This window comes from Brassica napus, chromosome A8 (assembly GCF_020379485.1).
Source record: "Brassica napus cultivar Da-Ae chromosome A8, Da-Ae, whole genome shotgun sequence".
NCBI lineage: Eukaryota > Viridiplantae > Streptophyta > Magnoliopsida > Brassicales > Brassicaceae > Brassica > Brassica napus.
Window position 1 is genome coordinate 16,744,199 of NC_063441.1, and position 19,374 is coordinate 16,763,572.

At 34.1% G+C, this 19,374-nt stretch overlaps 5 protein-coding genes across 7 annotated transcripts; 1 reads left to right on the forward strand and 4 right to left on the reverse strand.

The window, feature by feature from the left end:
- Positions 1–2,649: 2,649 nt before the first annotated feature.
- On the reverse strand, positions 2,650–3,732 carry LOC125576955. The gene has a single exon (XM_048737512.1). It carries the CDS (start codon positions 3,730–3,732, stop codon positions 2,650–2,652), a length of 1,083 nt encoding a protein of 360 aa, XP_048593469.1.
- A 601-nt stretch (positions 3,733–4,333) lies between these two features.
- On the forward strand, positions 4,334–6,356 carry LOC106361392 (DNA ligase 1). 2 transcript variants are annotated; one of them, XM_013801128.3, is made up of 2 exons: positions 4,334–4,538; positions 4,702–6,356. In XM_013801128.3, exon 2 carries the CDS (start codon positions 4,725–4,727, stop codon positions 6,225–6,227), a length of 1,503 nt encoding a protein of 500 aa, XP_013656582.2. In that variant the 5' UTR covers positions 4,334–4,538; positions 4,702–4,724; the 3' UTR covers positions 6,228–6,356. The 2 variants fall into 2 exon arrangements, with proteins under 2 accessions (XP_013656582.2, XP_013656583.2); XM_013801129.3 differs by having other exon boundaries at positions 4,337–4,538; positions 4,697–6,356.
- Positions 6,357–6,388: 32 nt separating this feature from the next.
- On the reverse strand, positions 6,389–7,592 carry LOC106361393 (cytochrome c oxidase subunit 6a, mitochondrial). The gene is made up of 4 exons (XM_013801130.3): positions 7,358–7,592; positions 6,947–7,053; positions 6,813–6,855; positions 6,389–6,641 (listed from the first exon to the last, which is right to left on the reverse strand). Exons 1-4 carry the CDS (start codon positions 7,557–7,559, stop codon positions 6,598–6,600), a joined length of 396 nt encoding a protein of 131 aa, XP_013656584.2. The 5' UTR covers positions 7,560–7,592; the 3' UTR covers positions 6,389–6,597.
- Positions 7,593–7,597: 5 nt separating this feature from the next.
- LOC125577096 (probable hexokinase-like 2 protein) lies at positions 7,598–11,835 on the reverse strand. The gene is made up of 8 exons (XM_048737844.1): positions 10,945–11,835; positions 10,715–10,865; positions 10,392–10,646; positions 10,162–10,320; positions 9,969–10,067; positions 9,549–9,679; positions 9,376–9,457; positions 7,598–9,163 (listed from the first exon to the last, which is right to left on the reverse strand). Exons 1-8 carry the CDS (start codon positions 11,229–11,231, stop codon positions 8,846–8,848), a joined length of 1,482 nt encoding a protein of 493 aa, XP_048593801.1. The 5' UTR covers positions 11,232–11,835; the 3' UTR covers positions 7,598–8,845.
- A 3,803-nt stretch (positions 11,836–15,638) lies between these two features.
- LOC106359934 (transcription factor bHLH25) lies at positions 15,639–17,935 on the reverse strand. 2 transcript variants are annotated; one of them, XM_013799553.3, is made up of 5 exons: positions 17,866–17,935; positions 17,545–17,602; positions 16,934–17,452; positions 16,476–16,850; positions 15,639–16,394 (listed from the first exon to the last, which is right to left on the reverse strand). In XM_013799553.3, the coding sequence occupies exons 2-5, from the start codon at positions 17,578–17,580 to the stop codon at positions 16,320–16,322; spliced, it is 1,005 nt and encodes a 334-aa protein (XP_013655007.1). In that variant the 5' UTR covers positions 17,581–17,602; positions 17,866–17,935; the 3' UTR covers positions 15,639–16,319. The 2 variants fall into 2 exon arrangements, with proteins under 2 accessions (XP_013655007.1, XP_048593802.1); XM_048737845.1 differs by having other exon boundaries at positions 15,639–16,850.
- Between the last annotated feature and the right edge of the window lie 1,439 nt (positions 17,936–19,374).

Genomic DNA, 19,374 nt, shown 5'->3' on the forward strand with positions numbered 1-19,374 from the left:
GAAACCCGGTTATGCAGAGAATGTTGAGTCAGAGACGAGCCGCTCTTGGGTTGCCAGTACGAGATCCCCAAGAGTCCGATCCAACCCGTCAACAGCCGAGCAACCCCACCGACTACTTCGATGATATGTAGTTTTTTTAATATTTTCGGTTTGTATTATGAATTTAAATATTATGACTTTTAAATGCTTTTTTATAAATGTTTTTTATTTTCATATTTCGTTTTAAAATTAAAATTATTTAAAATTCAGAATTTTAAATAAATTCAAATTTATATATATATATTTGAGGTTAAAAATAATATTCAAAATATATTATAAAACGAAACGTCGATGTAGGCTCGACGTAAACATTTACAACTGATTACCGTCGAAAATAATTACGAGTCTTTTACATCGAAGATTTTACGTGGTCTTTACATCGAAATGTTACGTGGAGTTTACATCGAAATATTTACGAGGGTGTTACAACGAAAATGTTTACGTGTGCTTTACATCGAATCCATTACGTGGAGTTTACCACGAAATTTTACGTGTCGTTTACGACGAATCTCTGCCCTGCGCTTTACGAGGAATATATTTCGTCGTAAACTTAACAAGTCATTTACGACGAAACGTCAGTTACGACGGGCGTTTTACGACGAAACGTGTTTCGCGGTTCATTCGTCGTAACACCCCGTTTACGACGAAGTTACAACGTATATTGCCCTCGTAAAAAATATGTTTTCTTGTAGTGAAATGGTTCACTCTATAATAGAGTTACTCTATAATAGAGTGAAATATAGAGTATTCTTGTTTTTTTACTCTATATTTGGAATAAAAAAATAAGATTACTCTATATTTCACTCTATTATAGAGTAACTCTATTATAGAGTGAACCATTGGAGCAAATTCAACTCTATAATAGAGTTATTCTATTTTAATGTATATTATAAAGAAAAAAATAAAGTTCTCCTGGAGATACTAACCATTGGAGATAAATTCGTTAAAGCACAGAGCTGACAAGGTACATTCACGTGGAGGCTTTTTGGACATATCCATAATCATTCTCTATGATCTATTTCGACGTCCATTGCTCCATACATTATTCATTGTTCTTCTACAACACATGCCTTTGCTCATCATAATATATGAGATGGTTAATACTTTCCACGTGAGATAGCATTATTTCTTGTTTCTAGATCATCTCCGAAAAAACTCTCGATTTTAGAGCATGTCCAAGAGTTTATAGAATTTTTAATTTTTCAAATTTTTTTTTTGAAACTTCAAATTTAGAGTTTTAAGAAGTGAAATTTCACTATTCAAAACTCTAAATTTGAAATTTCAATTTTTTATTTGCATCTTGATCCTTTAATTAATTACACACACATTTATAATTTTTAAATATTTTTTCATTTATCGTTTTAATCTTTAATACTTTTGTATATCTTAAATATTTCAAATTTATAAATTAAAATTTTACACATAAAATAAATAAAATTTTAAATAAGATTTATAATATTTCAAAACTTGAAGTAGACAACAAGAATATTACAAAAGAAAATTAATAAATATTTTTTTTGAAAGAGATTTCTCATTAATTTTATGTGCAATAGATTAAATCCATAAACAATAAAGTTTTAAAGCTTAAGAATCACAAATGTGATGTGTAATTAATAATAAATATTTTTAATTTTATGTGCAAAAGATTAAAGAATCACAGTATTTTTATTGGAAACTTTTCAATTAACTAGATTTTACAGTATATTTTTACAGTTTCCAATAAAATTTTATTGGAATCCAATAAATATTTTACAGTTTATTGGAATCCAATAAATATTATTACAGTTTCCAATAAAATTTTACAGTTTCCAATAAAATTAAAAATATTGTAAAAACTAATTGGTTGAACAGTTTCCAATCTAATTGGTTGAACATTTTCCAATAAAACTGTTCAACCAATTAGATTTTACAGTATTTTTTATAATTGGTTGAATGATTTTAAGATATATATTTAAAAATACTTTTAGAGAAAAAATAAATTTCTTAATCTTTATGTACTAACTCAAAACATCATATATTATGAAACGGAATGAGTATAATTTAAATTGATTTAAACAACATATTTATATTTGTAATATAGACAAAAAATAATTCATGAATGCAGAGAATAATTATTCTCAAAGAGTTGAAGACGGAAAAATACAGGAAAAAAGTAGAGATTCCAATGGTCCAATATATATTTTGGTCCATAATTTGGGTATGAATCTGTACACGCAATAGCAAACACGTCTCAAATGTTTTCTCTCTGCAACACCTCAATTATTTATATGCATATTATTTATTATGCAAATTAACAAATAAATGTTCTTAATCAATATACTTTTTGGACCGCAATCAATATCCTAATATACGTTGTTTGCTATAAATTTCGTTGTTAAAGGACATATATTGCTGGTTAATAATTTGATTTAGTTATGTCTGTGTAATGTACCAATAGTTGAATTAATTCCCAAGTTTACATTATTAGTAGGTACACCAGTAGTCATATTATAATTTATGGTATAACCTCCACCATGACATTTGTACCACTATACCATCATCACATCATAGCTTTTTTTTTTTTTTTGATCAACTGGTTACTTTCATTAGAACTAAATCAAACAAAGAGAGTTATGGCCTCAGGCCCAAATAAGAAACAAGACATGATTTAGCTAAAAAATCCGCTGGCCCATTACAAGCCCGCGGGGTGAAGGTGAAAGAGCATGAGTGGAAGGGGGAGGAAGCGGAGAACGCCAGCGAGTCGATGTCCGATAAAATTCCGTAGAGTTCCGTCGATCGTCTTCTCGTGGTGATAGCTCTGACGAGCACTTGAGAGTCTGTGCGTAGACAGATGTTGGTGAACTGGAGGGATGAGGCCTGGATTAGCGCCTCTCTGATTGCTAGGGCCTCAGCCATGCAGGCGGAGGAGACGTTTGCTTGGGGCGTGGACGCTTTGTGGAGTTCCTGGGCGTTCCGGTCCGTGAAGATCCAACTCAATCCGGCTGCTTTTCGGTCTGATCGCCATGCGGCGTCTGTGTTGCAGAAGACGGTATCCTCATTGCAGATGATCCTGGGTAGCGTGGTCACTGGAAGAGCTGTAGACGGTCTATTTGCTTGCGCCTGTTCCCATTCCTTTTGGGAGAGGATTGCTTTTAGCGCAGTTGCGTGTGGTGTGATTACTCTCTTCTCGAAGATCAATTGATTCCTGGATGTCCAGATGTTCCAACAGAACCAGGGAAAGGCGTTGCTCGTGATTCCGTAAGGGGGAAGGTTGTGCCAGTTCCGGGCGCTCTCTATCAAAGGCTTGAAGGACGATGAGTCATCAGTGAGAACAGCAACTCGCCAGGGTCCATTCTCCCACACCTCTCTAGCGAAGCTGCAGTGGAACAGAATGTGGTCGATGGTTTCCCTTGCTCCACACCTGATACAGTTTGTGTTGTTGAGGAGTCCTCTGGTCTGGAGATTTGCCCCAGTTGGGAGTGCGTTCGCGGCTGCTTTCCAGAGAAAGAACTTCAACTTTGGTAGGAGCTCAGGTGTCCAAATAAATTTCTTCCAGTTCCAGGGGATACCACGATCTACCGGTGGTGCAGCTTGAAGGTACTTTGGCGCCTGTACTGAGTAGTAACCTGATCTGACTGTGTACTGGCCTGACTTGTCCAGTGGCCAGATAAATGTATCAGGAGCTCCGAGTAAGCTGGGCTCCAACAATATCATAATTATAGCTTAACTCACATCATAGCTTAACTCATGAAAAATGTCCAACAATATCATAATTATAGATGGGTCTATCTACTGTTATATGCATGAAAAGTACGAGGTACCCGATGAGTAAGTACTTGGTTTAAAGCTTGCATGGGTTGGGAATTCTGAAAAAAAAAATAATGGAAGGGTTATTAATTTCGCTGAAAGCTCATAATATATGGAGCAAAGAAAACCTGCATACCTAAAGTACTATCACTATTAAGATGAAAAATCATCAAGACTATAATAAAATATGAGTATACGTAAAATTTGGTTTGGCTGAAGCAATTGGTTTATTTTGTATTTTGTGCCACTAATCCATTTCAAACAAATCTGTATAACATATGAGAAATGTTGTTTCAGCGTAACATTTAGTTGGGCTATTGATGGTCGGTCAAGAAGGCCAGCTTTGGATTTGATTTTTTAACAGTTGTTACTTTCTGATACAACGTTGATAGTTAGTTACCTGTTTGATACTACGGGCCTAAGATCATCAATCCATTTGGTACAAACGGGCCTTATGGGCCTAATATATCTGGGAAAAGTAGGAAACGACGTTAATTTGTAGTAAGCGGAAAAAGAAAGTCGACCGACGACGTCGCGTTGAAGTCAGTTAGAGAAGAGAAGAGAAGAGTGGTTAATAATAAATTTAAAGGGAAGCACGAGTTTTGACGTTACTCTCTAAACTCTATAGATCCAAGAAACTCTCACACTTCGTTGATCTTTCATCTTCGCCGCCGGATTTAGAAGTTTTACTTCTGCTCATCAAACTTTTCCAGGTTTTTAATTTTTCTTTTTTTTTTCTTGATTTTTCCGCCGTTTTGTTTCCATATACATGTGATCTTCGATGATTATGCTGTTTTTTTTTTTCTTGTATGTTTGGATTCTTTAGAGTACAAATTGAGCTTCTTGATCTTAAATGTTTAATTGAATTAAGGTTAGGTTTGGAAGCAGATAGAAGAAGAATGGGGAGATCATCGCCAAGGAGAGGGCAGAGATCAAAGGGATTCAAGGTCAAACACTGTCTTCAGTTCACTCTCTTGCTCGCTGTTGGCATATGGCTGCTTTATCAGCTCAAGCATTCTCATGATGATGACAAGAAGGCTGTGTTTGATGAGAGTGCTGCAAAGACTGAAGTGGTGAAGATGGGAAGGAAAGATCTTAAGTTTAACCCTCGAGTTGAGGGGACTAAGAAGAATGATGAAGTGATCAAGAGTGAAGAGATTTTAGAGAGGGAGGAGGAGAGAGGCGAGGAGAATGTGGTAGAAGGGGGTAATGATAAGGAAACTCAAGGAACAGGGAATGAAGAAAGCGAGAGTGCGAGTGATGATGAGAGTGATGAAGAAGCTAGAGAGAAGAATTACAAGGGTGATGATGCTTCCAGTGAGATGGAGGAGAAGGGTGTAAAAGTGGGAGTGGAGGAAGAGAGTAAGGGTAACAACACTACTGAGACTGTCAGTTTCCATGAAGACGAGTCTGGTCCAAAGACTGAACAGCTAGTTAAAGATTCTCTTATTAATAATAATGTTTCTTCCAACACAACCGAGGAGACTGGTGGTGATGATGATAAGCAACAAGAGACCAAGAATGAGTCGGAGGAGAACGCTAGTTTATCAGGAGGTAACAACGAGTCTGATGAAACAATAACTAAGAGTGTCGTGTTGGAGAAGGGGTTCTCTGATTCTAATGGCGAATTGCCTGAGAGTAACCAGTCAACTACTTCCAATGCAACTGAAAAGACCACTGGTTATCAGGAAACCAAAAACGAAGTAGAAGAGCAGGAGAAGACACAGTCTTCTCAGCTCTCATCTGAAGTGGAAAGTAAAAGCAAAGAGGAAGAACCCCAGGAAAAGAAGAAAGAGGACTCTTCATCCCAAGAGGAGAGTAAAGAGGAAGAGCCACATAACAAGGAGAAAAAAGAGCCTTCAGCCCAAGAGGAAAAGGAGAAAGGAGAGGCTTCTTCACAAGAGGAGAATGAAAACAAAGAAACTGAGAACATTGAGAAAGTAGAGTCTTTGTCCCAAGAGGAGAATGAGAGCAAAGAAACCGAGAACAAGGAGAAAGTTGAGGCTTCTTCACAAGAGGAGAATGAAAGCAAAGAAACCGAGAAGAGGGAGAAAGAAGAGTCCTCAGAATCTCAGCATACGGTAAACGCTAACAGTGAGAAGAAGATTAAACAGGTGAAGTCTACTGATCCTTCAGACACACAGGAAAAGAGAGACGAACAAGAAACTGATGGAAGCAAGAGTCATTCTGGCAACGAGCAAAGCAAGTCAGCTTCTGACGATGTAAAGGAAACAGAGAATGACACATCAAAAACAGAGTCGGATAAGGAGAAAAGCAACAAAACTGGTGTAACAGAGGAGTCCCAGAGCGATCAAGAACATACCAAGGATGCTCGAACTGATCTGAAAACTCAGCCCGAGTCTAACAATGGATTCACAAGCGACAAAGTCGCTGCTGAATGAGTCCCTTAACCAAAGTTGTCTATCATGTACTGTACACATACTCTAAACACTTTTTCATGTAATGGGAACTAAATCCCAATTAGTAGTACTGAGTTATAAAATAAAACCTCATCTCCAGTTCTGTCTCAATATCTTATTATGATGAAGAATCTCCACATTACTGAAATTGAATCACAAGCATTTTGATAATAACAAAACAAAAGTACTATTCTTATTTCCCAACAAAGCATGGTGTATCAAATGACTGACAACGTTAAAACAAAGTTTGATAAGCATTCCGCCTTCCAAATGAACAAAAAAGAAATTATTGTAAAGAGGCTGTAAAGCTCATGAACTCTCTCATTCAGAAAGATTCAGCAGTGAGCAGCTTTCAGTGCCCTTCGTTGTGCTTCACCTCAAAGAGACCGTCTGGACCTGAGAGACAGCAAAATATAGAACATAGTACAATTTCAGAAAGCTACCGAGATTATCTATGATTCAGCCTATAAAGATTTTCAAAAGAACCCATGATAAAAGTGTCAGTCTTTGTTACATCTAACCAGTAATGGGTAAGATTGAAAACAGGAAAGAGTATTATTAACATACCCCAAGGAAACTCCTTGTTGCGGATGTGCATATACGGATAGGCCTGTTACAAAGGGGTTAACAAAAGCTCGAGGCAATGTAATAAAGACTAATCTAATAACAAGTGTTGTGGTGTGAAAGAGAAATAGGCTTACAGGAGGATCCTCGCCGTGATGATGACCCTTAGATAAAACATAGGCGGCTAAAGCAGTGCAACTAGCAATGCCCAGGTAAGTAATCTTCTCCCACTTTGCAGCTTCATCTGTTAAATTAAAAACAAAAAGTTTAAGACTTTGAATAGCAAATGGCTATAATATACAAAAACAGATCGACCCTTTTCAATACGGTATGAACTAACTATTGAAACATTGAAGATTTTAGATCCGATCAAATGATTCAAATCGAGTTGACCAATCGTTCGATCCAATCATTGGAAAAGAAGATGATTAATATTGAATCTTAATATCAATTCAGAACTGGGGAAATCTACAAAATCGATACGGATCTAGATCGTATTGAAATGGTATTAGAAAGAGAGAGAGAGAGAGAGAGAGGAGAAAGTTTACAAGCATCGTCATGGCCGGCGGAAGATGAAAATCTTCGCTTGGGGGCAAGGGATGTCTTCGGAGCTGCGCCGATCGCTGCTCGGGAAAGTGCTGAACGTACAATCGCCGTCGCCATCCTCTGATTTATCTTCTTTCCTATTCTCTCTCTCTCTTTCTCTGGAAGTGTTGTGAAATAAATAGTGGACTCACTGAAATGATACATTCTTGAAAAGCCCAATGGGCTTTATCTTGAGTGGGCTGTTTCATGCCTTCATTGTTTGCATTTGCATATTATGACGACGGAAGTGCATCACCGGGGCGGTGGTATACTCACATGTCTTGCCGACTTGCCGTCAGCAGAGAAATATTTATTTCCGTCTGTTGTGTAGAAGATGGATTACATTCCTCCGAAAAGTCCATTAAATGAAAGTTTCGGCCCATCAAGTCGGTTTGGATCAGCTTAGCTTGACAGGTTCAGACTCAATGTTACTGTTTTTTTCCAGCTCCACAAGCTTTTTATGATAGTTAGGCCAGAGAGCCCGATTATCCGGCTCAGCTGCTCAGTCCGAGAGACGGAACTCAGCCCATTAGGTTATCTTTACCTAATGGCAAACAAAAGAAAGGGGTTTATCTATATAAAGAGGAGAAGACTAACATGAAAAGGGATCCATACTTTTACACTCACACTTGTTGGCTATAAATTAAGGTCTTACTCGTTGTATTTCTTTCCGACTTGTACTTTTTCGGCTAGCTTGGACGATCACCGGTTAACTTTTCCGTTTGTTATCACTTTATAAACCAAGCAACCAACTCCTTTTCCAATCAATAATAAATGCATTTGAACTCATCTACCGCCGAGTTCAGTCTGTCTGTACTGAGTCTCGACCGAACTGGTTTTTGTCTTGAGTGGAAGAATAATTTTCAATATATTGTAACTGTAATTAATCATTTCAACAAAATCCATAGCAGTTGATAAATTGTATATATATTACAAGTCCATAAAACTCAAAACCCATATCTGCTTAAATTGTTCACTTTAACTTGTGGACGTTAGATACAACATTTATGAACTATTTTATCAGAAACCCTAGGATTCATACGTCTTACCTTGACCAATATAAATACATCTAATCATTTTAGTTTATATGGATGCAGATGCTTATTAGTCTCTTCTAGACCATATGTTTATAACCATATAAATGCTACCAACACTAGTGCGTGATCCTCTGTCAATAATGAGCTTTCATATCTTGTTTTTAGTGGTACATCGGTAGTAGAGTCTTTTTTTTTAATGGTTTCAGCCGCTTGTAGTGTATAACACTTACCACGCTCCGTAACAAGAGTCTCTCTTACACGAGGACTATTTTTTATTTAGTTTCTCTAACAAGTAAATGTAACAGATGTTGGAAAAAGTATTTTACAAGACAACGTCAAAGTAGAATAATAGTTTTGGGAAACGAAACAAAAACAAAAATTATATTCGCTCTGGTTATCTTCTTGTTTCAGCTCTTAGGTTTTAACGTTGCCGCAAGCAGCAAAGAAAAGGGCTCCGGCACCAGATCCACCGTGAGAATGCTCAATGACGACATGGTCCGATAACTCATCGCCGAGCATTTCCCAAACACTGCTATGAAGATAGTTTCTAAAGACCCTGTAATGATCATACAACCCTCCTTCAACTATCACAATGCTCATCTTTTTCTCTAACCTTCCCAGCTTCTTTACCATCCCAACTATTCCTGCTCCTGCCACACGCGCAGCTCTTTCGGCCACTAACTCGCACACTTCAATCACCACTTCTCTAGCCGCAAGAGTTGAATACATGACCTGCATATTATACATAGATATGCGACTTCACACAAACAAACTTCAATTATTTGATTAAACATAAAGCTTTTTTTTTAACTTAAAAAAAGAAGAAGCTTTATGATGCATTCAACATAAAGCTAATATGATGCATTCAAAATTTAAATGTAAATGTAAACGAAAAAATGATAAAAAAATATCATAAATTTGAAGTTGAAATTACAAATACTTACCCCGAAAACGTCCTTGAGCTTTTTGTTTACAATATCTCGATCTTCTGATATATCTTGATGCATCGCGGCCATATCTGGCGAACTGAACATGTAGGAAAAGTTCATATATTAATGTCCTTGCATTGTAATAATTTATAGTTTCTTATTAGTCTCAGAAATTTAGTTACATGTACCTTAAAGTGTAAGGGGTTGTCAGTTTTGGAGGTAGTATATCTCCAAATAAAGCAGTTTCTTGTGACATTTTTAGCAACACTCTTCTCACTATCTCCCCTAAGTATCCTCCAGCCACCATCTTCTCAAATACCTAAGGGGAGATAGTGAGAACTAATCAATACATGTGCCTAGAGCATCTCTACTGTGATTCCGTTTTTACTTCGAAATAGAATAATTTTAAAATAGAGTTATATTTTACTTCTACATTATTTTATTTTAAAAATAGAATGATAAATAAAAAATAGTTAAATCACTCCAGTGTTGGAGTACATCCATTTTTTTCATTTTTGAGTTAGAAATATATATAGTATGATTAGAATAAATTTTCTTGCAAAATGAGATTTTGAGTGAAAATATAATAAGATTAAAGATGCTCTTACGCAGCTTCTAGGATTCAAGCTTTCTGCGTCAAGAGCAGCATCATATTCAGTTACAGGAAGATGAGATGATCTAAAATCTCCCCACTCCGTGCTAATAACCTATACAATTGTATCATCATGTACAATCACAACTCATGGTAACTTTGAAACTCTTACCGTTTTAGATCAATGTGGTGAAACTATCTTAACATACAATCTCTTGTGGGTCGTTGGGTTTCGTGGGTTTCCATCTGAGAACCTCTTGAGCTTGTTCGATGTAAGCAGCGTTAGTTCCCATACCTAAAGTGACTGCAGCCACAGTGTCCTTATGATAATACCTTCCTCCAGCCAACACTCCAATTGTGTCATCCACCTGATCTCAATAAACAAGATTATCATCACATCATCAAAAGAAAGTCAAGATTATTCTTCATTCCCACTTACCAGCGCCATGTTCATCCGAATCTTCAGTCCGTGACTCTCCAGTGATTCATTCATATCATTCACAAACTCCTTCAAAACCGTGTCATCGTCATCATTTGCTAAGCCCTTCCTCTGTATCGCCGAGATTGAACTAGGCCCAATCTGTTCGACATAGCGTGTTAACGTAAACCCTAGATTCTTAACTTCATCTGCTTCTTCCCCAGGATTCATCCCAATGAATTTAACTAGCTCCAAGGATATGTAATCGCACAGCTCCTAAACACAAAATAAACTTTAGTAACCTAACGTGTACAACAAGAAATTGTGTCTCTCGATATATATACCTTGAAAGAGCCGTTTAAAACGTCCGCAGGGATTGAAATCTCCTGTTTATGTACATTGGAAATAGGTTCTTCGTTACCTCCTAAAGCTCCACGTAACAGTAGAAGTTCCTTGCCTCGCAAGTTAACTCCATAATGTAGTCCCTTCTCATCCCTACAAGTTAAAACACCCTTAATTTATGTCACCTAATACTCTGTTTGAGCCAGAGGATTAGAGTTTTAGGTTTATTTACCCTGAAGGGAGAGCACCGGCGAATGAAACGAGCATGTTGAGGGAGCCGCAACTCCCGGCGGCTGTGGTGGCAGAGAGAGAGGCGGTCATGTCGGCTACCAAGGCGTCTGCCACCGCCCATAGCTTCGAAACCGGCGTGGCGCATTCTCTAGCGAATTTTCTTAAAATCATCTGTGTTTGTTTCCGCCGCTGCTCCTTCCTCCGCACCCATTGACCAATTATCACAGCCGCTGCAACCGCAGAAACCGTCGCAGCAGTGACCGCCACCACCACCTCTTTCCTGGCCATGTTCTCTCTGCAGCTTTTTACCCCGTTCTCCGATCAACATAGTTACGATCTCACAAAGATAAGATACGTTCTCTTGTTAGCATGTTTTCCGTATCAAGTTTGAATCATTCAACATTCTTTTCAACTTTTTTTTGGTTTTATATAAACCGGTTAATTGGTTTAGTTTACCGTCATAACTAATTTGATTATGTAAAAATACTCCTGTGAAGAAGTTGAAGGATTTTTTCTTTTTTTTTTACATTTTTCTCTAAACCCAAAACTACCGCATGTAATATTAGTTTTTTTCATCAATCATTCCAGCCGGAGACCTCTAACACTGTCACAACTCACAATAACAAAAATCCTTTCTACTTGAGCTAACAATACCTAGTTTTGTTATTATTTAATAATGTAATGTGGTTGGCTACTTTAGTACGTGATCGATATACTATAGAGCGAGTTGTCATACCATGTGGATGTTATATATATCCAGATATGATTATATAGTACTTTATTATTGGTGATTAATACTATGTGGATTGGAGGTGCTCTAACAAAAAAATGTTCTGCATTTGAAAGCAACTAGAGTGCCATGAGACACGTGATTCTTTTTTACCACTACTGTTTTTTACAGTTTATTAATTTACTAGTATTACCCCCGTGCCAGCTTCACTGTCTTCTAACTTATCCGATCATAAATTTACAATTACTATTAAAATAAATTATTATTTTAGTTACATATTTTCTTAACCTATATAACACATCGATGCTAAAATAGATGCATTCAACAAAGCGGATAAAATACATCATAAAAATATGGTATAAATATTATACTTGATACATGTTCCAATAAAATATAATACTTGATATATTCAGTTTTGTTTTTGTAAATAATCCCTCTTTAAAATACAAACCTATTCATCTAACATAACAAATATAAAAAATGAAATATTGAAAAAAATGAAACAATAAAATTATGATAAATTATAATTTAATTGAAAATGTTTTGATATAAAAATTGCAGCTAGATAAAATTCTGATAAAACAATCAAAGAATTCTATTTAAACAGATTAAAAAGAAGTTTTGTCTATTTAAACAGATTTTCTCATACCATGATTTAAATCCAGTCGTGTTTACCTTTTTCTATAAGAATTAACTTTTCATGCTGAGAATAACTTTAGGCTTCTGGTAGTAATATTGTGTGAAAGAAAGCTCTGTTTTTCCACCATTTTGTGAAAGTGTAAACTACAAAACAGAAGTATACTATGATCAAATCCTCAACTTTGAATCATGCAGAAAAATATAATAGAATAGTGTTCGAAAAAGAGAAGAAATGAATTTAAATAATTTTTGTCAAATTCGAAAACAAAATAAAATTACCAAGAAGATGAAATTGTGGAGACGAAGAAGAGAAAAAAAAGATTATCTTCTCTGCTGTGTATTCTTAGACCAAAAAGTGAAACAAAGAAAAGAATATTGAAAAGTAAAAACCGTAACTGAATGTTTTATAAGAGGTGAAGCAGTTGACATTGAGAGGGAAGGATTTACGAAAGTCATTTTGGAACGTGGTTGTGTAAAAATAGGATTCTTTTTTTGCAGTTACAAATATTTGAAATCAACTGAACGTAGTATACTTTTGATTTTTTTTGGTTTCGTAAATGAATGACATTTTTGAATTTTTTTGAGAAAATTAAATAGTTTGAAATCATGCCATGAGAATAGGGATCGTGGAGTTCTTTATAGAGACTGTTATTTTTATACAGTTTGATTTTGTAATAGATTTAGATTTTAATTATTATGTTGATAATTAATTAGCTTTTATTGATTTTTAAAATCCACAAGTTTCATCCGTGTATGAGAAATTTATAAAATGTTGGTTATTTGAAATTGTGAAACTTTCATATTTTGATGAACAAAAAACGTGATTGCTTTTCTGTATTTTTCAATCATTTTTTGAAAAAATTCTACGTGTCAGAGTTTGATTCGCTAGGCGACTTGCGCTTTAGTATATAAGGGATACTAACTACAGTCTTTTCTTGGTTTATGGCACTGAACATGTCGCAATCTATATATAACCAGTGTCAGTGTGTAATAAACAGTGACATATTAAATCCATTACACATGAATTATTTGGTATCCAAAAATTTGCAAGAAATTATCGACCGAACCGGAAATCCATAGACATATGTAATTAATAATCCGTTATGTCACATAATAATCGCTTAAACCTTTAATAAATGCTAATTGCATTTGTATTTGAAAACCACTTCTACAACAACCATTTTTTCTCTAGCTGCGCTTAGATCGAGACGAATAATCACTAAATCATAATCTATGTATGTATATATATATATATATATATATATATACACGTTTCCGTATTTATAAAGTGATGTAATGGTTACGGTTTGGTACTGCGATCTGGACAGGATATGCCATCCAAACATACAACAATCATAACAAATATCGACGTTGCGTCATGTTCTTGCTTAATTCTATTTTATTATCATAGAAAATATATTTGCCAAGAGATAATTATAAAATTTACTTCTTAATTAAGTTTTGGTAAGAGTACTTCGTCATTGAGTGTTTCATTCCCGCCGAGAGCAGTAATTTTTTCCTAAGACCTTTTTTTTGTGTTAACATATCCAAAATATAACTTTTGCAGAATAAACAAAACTGACTACGTATTACCGTTGGGTTATTTGGACCGTACAAAAGCATATCCGAACTAGGCAGATATATTATATGGTTTCACATTTATCCGACATTATCATTGAGCCCGTAAACAGAACTATACTAAAATAGTAATATCTCCCGTTTTAGGTCCAACTTTTAATATGTATTTGGTAACCCGGCTCTTAAGGAATGTGAGAGAGTTTATGATATGTTTTAATATCAAAGGGCAGTGAGAGACTTGTCACAAATGACGGGAGAAAAAAATAGGTGACACTCACGTTTGGGTTTTGACAGCGACCCAGATTCCATGAAACACGTGAAGGATAGAGTCAAAAACATAGTTTCCCATCAACGAAGTTATTGCTTCTATTTTCGTTGTAGTTTAAAATTTAGAATTTAGAATAAAACTTTATTTATACTAAATTTTCGTAAAAAATATTATTTTGACACTTTTACAAAAACTAATAAAATAACTAACATACATTTATATTTTTATTAATTAAATATATTTACTTAATATTTGAAATAAATAAAATTATTTATATGATCAATATATTTTGTAATTAGTACTCAGTTTAAAATAATTATAAATTGTATTGAATTCTAAAATGACATTTTTGTGTAAAGAAAAAACATCAAAATAACATTATTTGTGAAGCAAAATATATTATAGATCGTGTCTTTTATTTGTTGAGCAGTTTTTAGATATTATGATTTTTAAATAACTATACTGAAAGTGATTTAAATCTGAAACAGAAAATCACTTTGCACTCTTAATAATCTTTTTTTAAAAACATACTATAAATATTACAATATTACAAACAGAATGTGTTAATAATTTATATAGGATAAGCAAGTATTTTAACACAATAACTTTGATCCCTTAACTTACATTTCAACTTTTTTTTTGCTCTTTGGCATGTCTAGTGATTTCGATCTTGTGTTTGTTCCAAGATTTGTGCATGGTTTTCGTTTGTGTTGTTGTGTGAATCACTTCCTTTTGTTGTCTGATTTCTTTTTTTTTTTCTTTCTGGTAGGAGTGGGCACTTTACCCGATATCCGAAGTGGCACCCGAACCCGATCCGAAAAACCCGAACCGAAATCCAAACCGAAGTAGCAAAATACCCGAACGGGTATTGAATAAGGAGAGATTGGATACCCGAACCCGAACGGGTAATACCCGAACCCGAATGGATATCCGAAGATAACCGAACATATGTATAATTAACCTTATATTTCTATTTTACATCTCTTATTTTATATAAAATATTTATATTGATACTACACATACTTTAAGTTCATATGATGTACATACAATTACGGAAAAAATGATTTGCTACTCACTTAAAAAATGCATGTCAAGTGTTTTATTTCAAAAATTAACAAAAAGTTACATCTAAAATTAAAAAAAAAAAAACTAAATTAATGCCTTTTTAGTTTTAAAATGTTATGTCCAAATCTATTAACCCTTCAATCTATTTATAAATAAAAACTTAGTTAACTGAAAGTTATATTTTTAAATACAAGAAATTTGAGAAATAAAAATTTTAATTTTTTTTTTCAAAATCTAAATATCCGAACCCGATCCGAAATAACCGAATCCGAACTAAAAATACCCGAACCCGACCCGAAATACAGAAATACCCGAACGGGTTCTACACCTCTATACCGAAATACCCGAAAATCCGAAATATCCGATCCGAACCCGAACGGGTACCCGAACGCCCACCCCTACTTTCTGGGGGGGGGGGGTTTTGGATTCCGGCATTATTTTCAATAACTGACTAATGCATCTTATCTTTTTTTTTTTTTTAACTTTTGTATTTTATCTATTTCAATAAAAGGAAAGTGGATAAAGAATATTTCCAAATTCGACACTTGAATAAAAGATGAACGAACATATCTAATTAGCTTGCCGCGTTGTTCTTTTCTCTCTAAAATAGCTTCCTGGAGTCAAAAAGGAAGAAGACTATCTCCCGTAAAATTTATTTTAAAAAAAACTACAGATTATGCATGTGTGTGTATTTTGAGATCGCTGATACATTACAAAATTACTGCCACGCAAACTTGAGCAATTTGTTATACACTTAAAAACAATGATACAAAAGAGGAAACAATATACAACATGAAATATAGATGTCGAAAAAATAAAAAAATGATATAGTATGTAAGATACAAGTAAAATTAACATAAAATTCAACCTCATTTAGACAAATGAAAGTGCTTTACATCTTTATAAATTCAGCGATCAATATTGGAAAGGATCCTATTTTATATAGATGTGTGTGAGAGGTGTGATTCTTCAACTATTCCAATAAACTTGTCAATAAAAAAAAACATTTTCTTGGCAAAAACCAATTATGTGATTCATCAATTTATACAAGTAAATCTCCCAAAGAAATCGACGTTTAGCATAAAATTTGAAACAATCACATGAACTTCGATAAAGCAGACCTCAAGCTCTTTACAACATCCATGAGTGTCATGTCGAAATCACTCTCCTTCTGTAAAGAGACATATACATTAATTAGGCTGTTATACTCGAAAATTAAAAACAAATTCTTCATATATATAAATATGCATACCTTAGCTATAATGGTGATATCAAGTGTTGGTCCAAAGGGTAAAACACTTGAGTTAGTTATTGAGAAATGGAACTTCTCAACCTCGGCCATTATTTTGGCAACATGACCCTTTTGCTTCTCGCAAAGGATTTTGATAAGAACATCTTTATCTGAGAATTTTACTTCTATCTCGGGAAGATCTAAGGTTGAGGAGTCATCTTCACAACATGAAGAGGAAGTTGACTGATTATTATCGTCCAAAATCAGCTTAGACTTCTTCACAAGAACCATTGATTCTAATCTTCTTTCTCTCTTTTGTTCTTCAAACTCTCCCACTTTTTCTTGGAGATACTTTATATGCTTTTGTGCATCTCCTAACACAGAAGCCTTGTCCATCTATACAACATAAGTTCAAATAATTAAACATAACGTTTTTTTTGGGGGATAAACCAAGAAGGGAGATTTGATGTGGTATTTACCTTTTTCAGACCAGGAACTAGAGCAGAAAGAGCTACAAATCTTTCAGTAAGTTTCTCTCTACGTTTTCTTTCTGCGATTATGTGATCTTGAGCATTGGATTGGCTTTTATACAAAGGTTGAGCTCTCTTGGTCCCTTTCCCATTCATCCAGTTTGGTGGCACTTCAGCCTCAACTTTGGGACTGAAGATTGAGTTTTGATAGGTGGGAGAAAGCTCATTATCCATCACATTTTGAGTAGCATTCTCGAATGAGAGAATTCTAGAGGAAGGCTGATGATGAAAATGAGGCTTTGAATAAGGAGGAAGAGGAAAAGAGGGTGGTGGTTGCAATTTTGGTGATATGTAAGTTGTCTCGAGGATCTTTGATGGTTTCATATCGATCAGATCATCATAAGAAGGATCATTTGTGGTTAGCATACGAGTTGGAAAAGAGTGTGGAAGCGTGTGGTGAGCTTCATGGATCTCTCCCATTATTGTGTTCATGCCATATTGTTGTATGATGCCATTTTCTTCTAATTCCTATATCAACACAACAACAAAAAATAAAATGATGATTTGATTGATGAAGACATATATAGATATATCATGCACGTTTGTGTGTTTATGTATACCTGGTCAGAAAACAATCTTGTGGAGAACATATTCATCTTCTTACCTGGAAATCAAAATCTGAAAATGTTCCAATTAAGAAATATGAACATAGTTAGTATATAAGTTATAAACAAGAACTTGTATCAACCAAAAAATGTATGTACACTTATAGTTCTTGGCTATTTCATATTACATGATATATGATTTAAAAACCGAGATCAAGAAACATTTATAAGTGGTGTGATTTAGGTTCCTTGAATTCTAAAGAAACGAAATTAGTTGGTGGAGAAGGTTATCTCAAAATAAGAAGTTTGGAGGATGTTGAACTAAAACTCAGTCACCTTCTTGGAAGCGGAGAGATAGAGGTATTGGGGCTTGTGTGCAAAGTTGTATATACTCAATTACATATATATATATATATATATATATATACAGGTATGGATTAATTTGCATATATAAAATTTAGTCCCAATACTAATAGTATTCCGTTTTCTCCCATTTTCTTGGGTTTCATAACATGTTAACAATTAAGATATATCTATATATATACATAGCCGTGCCTAGAAGTTTTCATGCCATAGCCAAATAAAATAAATATTCTTAACTTTTATTAATTGCAATAAGATAAAACCACAACAATATTTTTTTACAAACTAAATTTTTGATAAAAAATTTCCCCGAAAACGTTAGTGCTCAAATTAACTCGCAATACTTTCTTAAATATTGATTTGTTTTAAATTATCACTTGAGTGTAGTTTGATCTAAATATCTATGAATATAAACTTTTTCTCAAAAAAGATATCTACGAATATAAACTATTGAAATGCTTCTGTTTTTGGTTCACTTAAATGCAATTGTTTGTAAATATTAGTTTATAAGAGAGACATAGCATGTGCACAGATTCATGAGCTCTTTCTTGTGTCTAGAGCAAACGTGCTATTCTGATGAATATAGTAAAAAAACTGAAACAAAAAAAATTGCATATATCATGACATCACTTTGGTAAGGTCATCAAGATTATATTATTTCTATACAATATATATATATATATATATTGCAGTTGCAAAAGAAAAACATACAAAATATAGATAGGGGTTATTTACGAAATAACCAAACAAAAAAAACAAAATTAGATATACATCGAAAGTGTTGAACTTCTAGAAATGGTAAGCTAGGCAAACAAAAAGGCACGTGGGCTATTAATTAAGTATTAATTTAATATTATAAATAAATGCTATAGGCTAATCTCTCTCGCTCTTTGACTCTTCCATTACTCAGCTCCATGGTAGAAGGCATCTCGGCTCCTGCAAAATAAAATAAAATATGGTGCAATTGCTATTTACATAATATTCCTTTTCAAAAAGCTCCGAGTACATGTCCATGATTAGGGTATATTATGTTTTTAGAATTATACTGTATTTTTTCTTTTTAGAGTAAAATATATTTTAATCCTATTTTATTCTAACTTTATAATAAAAATAGAATTATTTTATATACAAAGTAATTCTATTTTTTTAAAAGTGAAAATGGACTAAAATTAGATCTACGTGAACTAAAAAACTGCATCTGTCCATAAAATTTCCAAATATAAAATGTAACCAAATTTTAAGTTTGCTTTATATAAATTCATATTCTGGTCTTGTTTTCGTATGTAGGAATGATTTGCCTCTATAAAAAATATTTTACACTTTCCTATATACATCGGAGATGCTCTAAAATCTCATTTCTTCTAGATTTATACATGATAAACTATTTTTGATATTCAGATAATTATCTGGATTGGTATTATTGGTTAACCTTTAACAAAAACAGAAGGTATTATTGGTTAACGTGGGCGCATAATTATTTTT

Coding starts and splice junctions, on each gene's coding strand:
- LOC106361393 (XM_013801130.3), bottom strand. CDS start 7,559: ATGTATCATTTCAGTGAGTCCACTATTTATTTCACAACACTTCCAGAG. Junction 7,054..7,357: donor CGCCGGCCATGACGATGCTT/GTAAACTTTCTC, acceptor TTAATTTAACAG/ATGAAGCTGCAAAGTGGGAG. Junction 6,856..6,946: donor ATCACGGCGAGGATCCTCCT/GTAAGCCTATTT, acceptor CCTTTGTAACAG/GCCTATCCGTATATGCACAT.
- LOC106361392 (XM_013801128.3), top strand. CDS start 4,725: ATGGGGAGATCATCGCCAAGGAGAGGGCAGAGATCAAAGGGATTCAAG.
- LOC106359934 (XM_048737845.1), bottom strand. CDS start 17,580: ATGAATATGTTCTCCACAAGATTGTTTTCTGACCAG. Junction 17,453..17,544: donor CAAGATTGTTTTCTGACCAG/GTATACATAAAC, acceptor GTGTTGATATAG/GAATTAGAAGAAAATGGCAT. Junction 16,851..16,933: donor TAGTTCCTGGTCTGAAAAAG/GTAAATACCACA, acceptor TATGTTGTATAG/ATGGACAAGGCTTCTGTGTT.
- LOC125576955 (XM_048737512.1), bottom strand. CDS start 3,732: ATGATATTGTTGGAGCCCAGCTTACTCGGAGCTCCTGATACATTTATC.
- LOC125577096 (XM_048737844.1), bottom strand. CDS start 11,231: ATGGCCAGGAAAGAGGTGGTGGTGGCGGTCACTGCTGCGACGGTTTCT. Junction 10,321..10,391: donor TTCGGATGAACATGGCGCTG/GTAAGTGGGAAT, acceptor TATTGAGATCAG/GTGGATGACACAATTGGAGT. Junction 10,068..10,161: donor CCAACGACCCACAAGAGATT/GTATGTTAAGAT, acceptor ACAATTGTATAG/GTTATTAGCACGGAGTGGGG.